General features: G+C 31.6%; 1 protein-coding gene and 1 long non-coding RNA gene across 2 annotated transcripts; both read right to left on the bottom strand.

Moving 5' to 3' along the window:
• Nucleotides 1-939: 939 nt before the first annotated feature.
• On the bottom strand, nt 940-6,580 carry LOC124454695. The gene is made up of 4 exons (XM_047005471.1): nt 6,080-6,580; nt 5,480-5,694; nt 4,183-4,456; nt 940-1,688 (listed from the first exon to the last, which is right to left on the bottom strand). Exons 1-4 carry the CDS (start codon nt 6,183-6,185, stop codon nt 1,363-1,365), a joined length of 921 nt encoding a protein of 306 aa, XP_046861427.1. The 5' UTR covers nt 6,186-6,580; the 3' UTR covers nt 940-1,362.
• Nucleotides 6,581-8,506: 1,926 nt separating this feature from the next.
• On the bottom strand, nt 8,507-9,607 carry LOC124454704. The gene is made up of 2 exons (XR_006951572.1): nt 9,355-9,607; nt 8,507-8,916 (listed from the first exon to the last, which is right to left on the bottom strand). It is a non-coding gene; the product is annotated as an uncharacterized LOC124454704 (long non-coding RNA).
• Between the last annotated feature and the right edge of the window lie 98 nt (nt 9,608-9,705).

The following is a 9,705-nucleotide window of genomic DNA, read 5'->3' as shown; positions in this document are numbered from 1 at the left end:
ACTTGCACCATAGTGTCTCATATAGTTACTAAAGTGCTTAAACTTTAAAGCAATGTATAACATAAAAATAATTCAACATATTATTTTGTTCATTCCTATTTATGTCGTTTCACCTCTTAGTTCTTAATAGATTTACCACTTTAATTTCCCTTTTTTAGGAGTCAATCCTTTCTGTTAGGTTGAATATAGTATAGAAAACGAAGTCCAGTGTTTTTATTTATCTTCTCCATTCGAGAGTATAGCATCTGAGACTGAAAAAGGTGTACTGAGATTTTATTCAAGCAGAGAATTTTTATTCATTTACTCTTTAAGAACGATGTGAATTATAGAAATCGTTAGAAGCATTAAAGCATTTATTATCAAGTTTATTTGAATAAGTGAAGAATATGAACATTAGTCTATTGCAATACATCTTAAAGTAAAGATTTCGATTTGAGTTTTAAAACTAGAAGAGGAGTTCATTATGTAATTTTCATGATTATGTAAAACTTTGTACTGATTAAATGGTGAAATTAAATGTAGCTACAAAAAAATTTAAAAAAATTCCCGCAGTTTTTTTTAAAGAAATCAGATGTTGACCAAATTTTACCAGTCGAGGACGTGTTATCTCTTTCTCGAATTACTTGCAAGGAAACAGTTCAATTTCTTCACTCTTACGTGACTCACGCAACTCAAGTGACTCTCAACAAATCAACAGTAGGAAAATTGAGCTTTGAAATTGAAATATATAAAACACATGTAACTTCCAAAGCCTTTTTCCTATCTTAAGTCAAGAAGTTATTATGTGATTAGCTTCAATGTATCGTCGCTTATTATGTCGTTGTTTTCACTGTAGTTTTTGTGGTTTTAACAAAATGAAATAGTTATAAAACTGATAAAAAGAATAAGATCAATCAAACAAACCTAGCTTTCCAGGAACGTAAAGAACATCCAAATGAGTCCAATAGTACTAATTATTTTTTTCTACAACAATAAATCCTCCTGCATAATATTTAGCTAAGGAACTTGCTTTATAGGTAGGTATATTACAACCTTACAATGATTACAATTTCCATGAACGCCAGACAATTCACATGCAAAGAAACATTCCAAAAAACAGGCTTCACAATCATGACGTCTTGACTGGGGAAGCACTGGAATGCATGCACCTACGATGCTGATGTCGTTCAAAATTATATTCTAAATAATCCATAACTGCACCTTCAAATTTACTTGATATTACAGTAAAATTGCTACACAAAATATTTTACACACTATGCCACTTCCATAAGCAAAAAACTACTGTTAATTTGCTCTGATAAAGCTGAAAATTCAGAAACTTCCATCTGTCTTCATACAATTTATTTTTCTTGTTTAGTTTATTTATGAAGAAAAATAAAACACCTCCACTTCATCTGGTGTGAAGTGAGAGGTACCTGCTAACAAGTTTTGTGTCGTAATGCTTTGGTAAGTATAACCATTTGGAAGCTTGTAGGAATGTCCAAACCATCTTGAGTGAGAATAGTAATTAGAGTTGGCGTTATCAGAAATGTACAAATCATGACCACCTCCAAATGTGGGTCCATAAGCAGAATAATCGTAAATTGCATATTGTGGTTTGACAACTTCGGATTTAAATGGTGGCAGACCATAGTTGTTTTTTAAGGAAAAAATAAACGATCTGTTTGCTCTTATGTAACGATCGTCTCCTAAAAATAAAATAACAAGTTTCATAAATTGTCCTTATACAGAAACATCTCAATTGTATTTCATTTGTAGATCTTTAATGTCACATTTAAATGACCGGTGGAAGCTTATCTAAGTTTTTTAAGAAAAAATAAATTTGCCATATATTTATATTGGTTAGATTCAGATTTTTTATACTTCAGTGTGATTGCCACAACGTAAATTTACTATAATACTTATGGGCGTACGAGCTTCCTGTTGTTTGGGAGGGCACCACACTTTTTGCCCGATTGCTGTGTGCTATTAGAAAATTAAATAAATAAAAAAGATAGACTTGTTTGATATTTAGTTATAGAAAGAAGTAATGATACACAACAAACAGGAAAGTTGGTATTGCGCACCCGAGATCCCAGGTGCGCAATTTTTTGCTAAGCGCGCAAATTTTGAGAAAATACGATATTTTAACTAAAATATCGCAATTTTTTGCTAAAACCACGCGTATGCAAGATTTTGAAAAAGTACGTTTTTTAACGGAAATATGTTGCGAAAGTTGCTATTGATCTCGGATGCGCAGTTTACAAACTTTTCAGTAGTAGATAATAAGAATAGTATATCCCCTGTGCAGGAGCAATATGCAATCTTCTTAGAATACCGGCCGTTTTAGCACAGGTTACGTCTAGTAGCTTAACTTAAAATCAAACATGGCATGCATAGAGTATTCCCAAAACCCAAAACCCTGTAATATTTAGTCTTTATGCTGCAGGTTCATCAAAAAGCAAGAGAAATATCAACTTTGGAAGTTTAACACCGCATTAAAATGATATTTTTTTCCGAGCTCGCACGCGTTTCAATTAAGTTACATTTGAACTTCATATAACGCAAGGAATTTTAAATGTCAATTAATTCCTTTCCTAATCGTCCATATAATTTGATTCAGTTTACGTCGTTTAGCCTTTTATTAATTGCCCAAGCGACAAATGGTGTTAAGCCCAAATGCCCGAATGGCTAAGCTTTGGGGGGTGGCCTACACTTCCCCGTGCCCCGCCAGCCCGTACGCTATGATAATACTTCCGGAAGAAAGTTGTCAGGTCTCTTCAAAGACATTTATATTTTGCATAAGTCGTGTTTTTTCTTGTCTTTAAGTTATTTCTTATTTACTGGTGGGGCTGTAATTTAACTCCTAATTTAACAATGTGAGCTACAATAAAAAGCTCAATCATCCAAAGCTTTAAATTGGAAATAAACTCTTAAAAACTAAACTCCTGGAGACGAGTCTGTTTGTATCTAAACAGATAAGACAATTCAGTCAATTCTTGTATTTTTACTGGCGCTTGGGAACCACTATAATGACTTTAATGACATTTTTCTTTATGCTATATTTACCGATAAGAAACTGGAAATTGCGCTAATAATCTTTTGGACAAACAATAAGTCTTTTGATATGTCACATAAACGCTTAGAGATTTTTGAGCTTTCTAGCGTCTAGTATGGAACAAAGCACAAGTTAAAAAGGCTCTTAACGAAGTGAATGAAAGAAATGGGATAACGGTATTAGATAATTATGGAAACAATTTGGCATTATGTGAAGAAGCTACAGCCAACGAGAATTTGTTTTCCAATGTTTGTTAATCACTGCAGGATGCATGCTGAAAAGCTGAGACTAACTGAAATGTGCAGGGCAAAGAAGGAACTAATCACTTCAAGACGAGAGGACGAAAAAGAAAACCGCAGATTGAACATGGTATTAACATATCTGTTCTGTTTAACAAGAAAACAAAGTAAGAGGCTAGTCTTAATGGCTGCATTGCAAGAACAGGAAGAAACCACAACGTACTGCTAAACACAAGAATACCAGCCTCTTACAAACCAAACAGCTAAATGATGGTAAACGGAAATTTCAGTGACAAAACCCATTATCTTTTTTAACTAAAATATTTGGAAGAGTTTATGGTTGAATTGAAGTGTAAAATCCCAGAAATAATTACGATCTGTGTGCAGTGGCGGGCCTCTACGCAAAGCAAAGTAATTTTTTCAAAGGGAATATTGCCTTTATATTGCAAGAACAATACAAAAATTTTAACATGGAACATCAAATCGCTTCTGTTTGGTAAATAAGACTTTATGTTAATTATAGGACCAAAATTGCAACTTTCAACGATCATATATAACTTGGTAAGAAGAATTCAATTTTGTTTATTGGAAAAATAAAACGACATGCATGAGACATGCATGAGACTTTTTGGCGAAAACCAATTTCATATGCTATTTATGCCTTACCTATATTTACCCTGTTAGTTTTCTCATTGCTAAAATTTATCTGAATGCTTTAACGATAACTAAATTAATTTTAAATCGGTTTGAATAAGCACATGCAATTTGAAGTTATTTTTCTAGTAAATTTGCTGGTATGATGTTAAAGTGTTTTCAAATGCATTGTCAGCGTATAAAAGATACTATTAAAGATATTTAAGAGCGACTAATCTTTAACAAGACTCATTATGAATCGTCCAGGCTTACCTTTCCAAGATTCTGAAGCAAATCCCCCAAAGACAAAAGTTCCAACTTTTACAATAACCAGTGTCGGTCCTTTATTGTCACACAGACTGTGAAATGTGGTTGCCTCCCATCCATTTATTGTTGCTTGGTAACAGTGCACCGCCTTTTTGCCATTCAATGTCGAAGGAAGCCATTGTTTGAGTTGTACTATCCAATCATTTTTATCTTTTAGAAAACTTGTGTCGCTTAGGACTATCCAATTATTTTCATTTTCTGCAGGCTCTTTTATCTTTGACTAAAAAATAAAAATTTTCACTACTAAACAAAAGTGTAATCACCTATCTATAAACATTTACGAGTATTTTTACTCTTATGTAGTCTGTGCTTGGACATTTCACATTTGAGAATTTTATTGCTTTCCTTCCTGTTTTTCAAGCTAATTTACACTTAGCAGGTCAAGTTGGGGTAAAATTGCATCAATGAGTCACGTGGAGCAATATATATCAATGATGCACTCATTCCAAGTTTTTCGAGCGATTTTTCCCTCAGACACGTCATAGAATCTATTAATCCCTTGCAGTGGCGGCATAACATTGACAATAGGGAGGGAGAACTATATTCATACATTCATAAGTTATAATGTGTAAACACAATTGATTTCAATAAATGGTTTGAACCCGGGAGTATCGTTACATGTTCGTAGATGTAGATCGTCCAGGTAGTATAGTCCTGAGAATTACTGTTTTTGTTATTGTTGACTGACGTTTCGACAATCTTAGCGGTAGTCATCTTCAGAGACAATTGATTTCAATAGAAACTAATAAAGTAAAACATGCATGTATGAATAATAGCCTCCCCCCCCAATTATCAATGTTCCTCTGCTCTTGTTCTCTTGATTATGCTTTGTTAATAAAAGGCTGTTGACAGACGCATAATTTGTCCACGATCAATTTGAATAGCTTCATCACCAACTTTTAATTTGAAATAAAGTCTATTGGTATTTTTTGAAATACATTGATTCCCGCAGAGCTTTAATGCATGAGCACAGAAATTTTGTTACCTTGATATGTTTCATCAATGAAGAATAAAAAGTCCATTTTCCTTTGGAGGCCAATATTTTTGAATAGTCATTTATTTCTGTTTTGCCACTTTGGCATTTAGTTATTTCATGCTTCTTGCTTTATTGTTTGTTATTAGTTCGTGTCTTTGTACTCACACAAAGCCAGAAAATAATGAGATAACAATAAAGTAAAAGTAAAATCAAACTGGAAACATTGTCAAACACACACAAATTACCTACTGTTATCCATAAACTTACAGTTTGATAAAAAATCCAATTTCCTTCGGAAGATACAATTTTTGAGACATTACTTATTGTCTTGTTGCTGGTTTGACAGTTAATCAAATATTCTTGTACATTGTCAAGGTAGTTAAAGCCAACACATTGCTGCATTAAAGCACATACCATAGAACATTCCATAAGATTGCGAACGACATGACTTGAAATGGCATCGTTTTCTGCTAGAGCCCCACCTTAACAAAAAGCCAATAGAATTGTTTAATGGCAGAAAATTATCACATGCATATATAAAAAAATTTCTCTTTTATTGTTATACGAAGAGTTATTTTTAGTTATTTTTATTTATACAATACAGGAAGCAGGTATTGATAATTTAAGTATTAGCCTTAAAAAGTTAGTTTCGTCCTCCATATAGTTGTCTACGATTTCGTTTATCTGTTCATATGTTAATATGCTTTTTCCCCATGCATTTAGACGGTTTTGTAAAACAATTTATTACAATAATTACACGAAAAAAACGACAGGACATAAACTTCAGCAGTAACACGTTAAATTTGAAAAGTAGCTACAAGTTTTTCTTTCCGTGAACACAAATGTTTTGTGTTATTTTATTCATACCGTTTTCTCTAAACTTCCGGAAAACAGTTTGTGTACATTGAGATGCGTCTTCTGATGCACGGCAGGCAATAATAACAAGAAAAAATACGAAAATATGCCCAATCATCTTTCATAAGAGAACCAGACCAAGAATGTTATGATTAAAGAGTGTTTTCTGCGTGCAATTATGTACCCTTGCTTCCTTAATTAACATAAATAAGTAATTTTACATCTGTATTTATTTTAGCTTAGGTAAAAAAAAACAAACAAAAGCGTGTTAGATGATAATAGACAAAAAGCCGACTTGCAAAAGCTGTAACAGTTACGTTAAATTTAAAAGATATGCACGTTCTTGTCTCTCTATTTATTTTTTCATATTTAATTAAAAATTTCGCAATGTCTCTTTTGGTGCATTAGAGAAAAAAAATACAAAAAAAATTACGAAAATATGCACTTTTCATTATTATTTTAAAAAATTTCCGTGACAGCGATTATATATACTCTAGCTTCTGTGATGAACTTATTTCTATTTTTACAGCTGTGTTTATTTAGTTTAGACTTTTAAATCAAATATTGAATATGTTGTGTACACACGCATGTGGCTATGCTAAAAATGGGGAATTTGGTTTGATTTTTAATTTTTAGTATTTTTACATAAATACTATAATTCGAAGTTTTTTCTATGATGAGTGTAATCATGTGTTCATGTATGAGGATATTGTGAATGATAATTAGAAACTATCAAATGGTTTTAAAGTTATTTTTACATTATGCTATGTAAGGTGACCATTTACTACCCTCCGTGAAAATATGATAGCAAGATATAGCCCAGTAGCTCTTCGTTTTGTTAGTTGTTATCATGCATAAGCACATCTAGTTTGTAACTAAAACAATAATACAACATTTCGCTACGTTTGCTATTTATGTTTATATTAAAGACCAATGGCTTTTGTGCTTTAGATTTTATTTTAGTGTTTCATAATTGACCTTATTTTGCTTCATTTTAAGGTTTGACATGTAAACTTTAAAGTTTGCAGATGGTCTAAAATGCCTGGTTAATAATTACATTCAATGTGTGTACTCATGTCAGAATAACATAATTAAAATTTTGAAAAATAATTTTAACAACGCAATACAAAACACGCTTATTTGAAATTTAATGATTTTCAATTAAAATGATTTTAATTCAATTTTAATGAGTTTCCAATTTTAATGATTCAATTTTAATCATTTTTCAATTTTAAAATGACATTTATTTTTAAAAAATTTCCCTAATTGCTGTCGATGACTTTAAAAATCTTAGTGAGCTTTTAGGAAGTAAGAAATTGCATGTCCTTAACTATTTCATCATACATTAAATTCAAATAAAATCACCCGGCTTGAATAAAATTACTCGCAAACAATATTGAGTAACAACTACAGCAGACTGCATTTATAAATAGCATTAACTTTCTTTTAGATAGAAAGTTTAAAACGTTTTCCAGATATTAAATGTTATTTCAATCGATAACTACTTTCATAAAAAACGTTTTAATAATATTCGCTTCTCTTAAAAAAGTCTGTTCCAAAAATTTTTGCATGCCATAAAACTAGTCTTTTTTTCATTTAGGACAAAGAGAAAGCACAGTCCAAATATGTTTTAGAGAAAAATAGTTATCAATGCATCTAAAATAACAAATTTATAGAATTTAACTTAAATAACATTCATTATCTATTCAAATCGATCATGCTACGTTTTAACTAATACTAAAATTAAAATACGTTTTAATATAGATGCACATTTCGAGTCGTACATAAAAAAATATAAAGATAGATAGCTTGAACAGATAAAGTGCTATAGTACTAACTTTTCTATTCAGAAGAATGTACTATTATGTACAGCCAGTTAATGATTTGATATTCTAAATATTCGTTATGTTATATTGCCTGATAAATATGTAGATTGTATAGGAATATAAATGGAACGATGCTGAAGTTATCGGTGATCATATATTTTTATAGCTTCTAATTACTGACTGTAGGCTATATATAATCATCCTTAACCTCGTTTCGTTATGATCTATCATTGTCAGTAATATGCATAGTTACCAGGTGTGCAACAAAAACATTTTTAACTAAAATCATTTGCAAAAACCTCAATTTGATGTTCGACTTCAGGACTTTGTATACATTATACTGCATGACTTTTCTCTGTTCTATCTATCAAGGTTTTTAGGTCATCTATGGCGGGCGTTTACATTTGCATTTTATAAATAATTCTTACTCGGTTTTCGAACATATGCAACTATGTAAAAGGCCTAAATATTTTAATTTTGTTACCATGGCAGCTCCTGAGCTCCTTGCATATTAATATTTTTATATGTATCGCTAGTTTTGAATTTTTTCCTGGTAAACTCAAGCTTCATTTTTCATGCAATACTTGCGATTTGAAATCTCTTTCAAAAACCATTTCCAAAATTAGTTGAAATTACACACAACGAAATTTTTAAGTATTTGTGTATTATATTGTTCACATTGATTAAATATAGAAATGGCCACCGTCGATAAGTAAGTCGTTCGCTTGATGAAATATGACAATGTTATTAATGTTGGTTAAGCAATCTTATATGTCGTTCGTGAATATTATAGCAACTTATATGTTTCTCTATCATTAAAAGATGCAGGTATACTTCAATGATAAAGAGTTTTTGTGAGTTTTGATCATATATAATTGCGAACAAATAACTTTGGAATGCTTTTAGTGTAGCCTTGAGGTCTTTTGTCTTCGGGGAAAGCATAGACGCCATGGTAGGTTCCATTATCTTTATTTACGTCCAAGCCAATTCCAATTGCCAAAATGGGAGATATGTTTTCACAACCTGGTAAATAAGGAAACGCATATAAAGTATCTGTTAAAAATATTCTCATAGGATGACTTCAGATGGAGTGAATGACTTACACATGATAGCCATCTTCATGTACATACTCATATGTTATCATTTTTAATCACAGTTGATTTCAAAGGGAATTAGTGGAACACGCTCCTCTTGTTAGTTATCAATCATCCAATGCTACTTGCTTTCTTATGTGAAAATATCAAATCGAAAGGTACACTTTTCATGGTTCATTGCGCCAACCAGATGATTTCAAGGCAAAGAATTATCATAAAATATACATAACACATATCCTTTACTTCTTTTTAGCATGAGATTTCTCTTTTTCCACAAAATTGATCTTTTCAAAAAGTGTACCCTACATTTTTATTTGCTCCTAGACCAACAGGAAAACCCTAAGAAAAACTTATTATTTACAAATACCTTTGTTTGTAGGAACGTGAACGACACCAAAACGAGCCCGAAACGTTTTATTTGATTGACTTTTCATACCAACATTGAACCCAACTTCATAACATCCAGTAGTAAAATTTGCTCCAGTTACGTTGACGTTGCTATTGTTAACACTTTCAATGAACATTCTTGCACTCAAATTCAAATTAAACTTTTCAAAAAATAAGCTTCTTAAAGATGGTGCTTTGACTGGGGAACGAATTTGAAAGTCTGCACTCAAGATACAAACCTTGCTAACATAGGCACTCCAAAACTAAGAATTGAATGTCATTTGATCGCCTCCTTTTGCTGTCCATTGTGTAGAATCATAACCAATATTTG

Source organism: Xenia sp. Carnegie-2017, unplaced genomic scaffold, assembly GCF_021976095.1.
Source record: "Xenia sp. Carnegie-2017 unplaced genomic scaffold, XeniaSp_v1 HiC_scaffold_3, whole genome shotgun sequence".
NCBI classification, from domain to species: Eukaryota; Metazoa; Cnidaria; class Anthozoa; order Malacalcyonacea; family Xeniidae; genus Xenia; species Xenia sp. Carnegie-2017.
This window is presented reverse-complemented; position numbering and strand designations above follow the sequence as displayed.

Excerpts from the sequence above, each read along its gene's own strand:
- LOC124454695 (XM_047005471.1), bottom strand. The coding sequence starts at position 6,185 with ATGATTGGGCATATTTTCGTATTTTTTCTTGTTATTATTGCCTGCCGT. Across the intron at positions 5,695-6,079 it reads CCGGAAGTTTAGAGAAAACG|GTGGGGCTCTAGCAGAAAAC; the intron begins GTATGAATAAAA and ends CTTTTTGTTAAG. Across the intron at positions 1,689-4,182 it reads TGCTTCAGAATCTTGGAAAG|GAGACGATCGTTACATAAGA; the intron begins GTAAGCCTGGAC and ends TTTTATTTTTAG.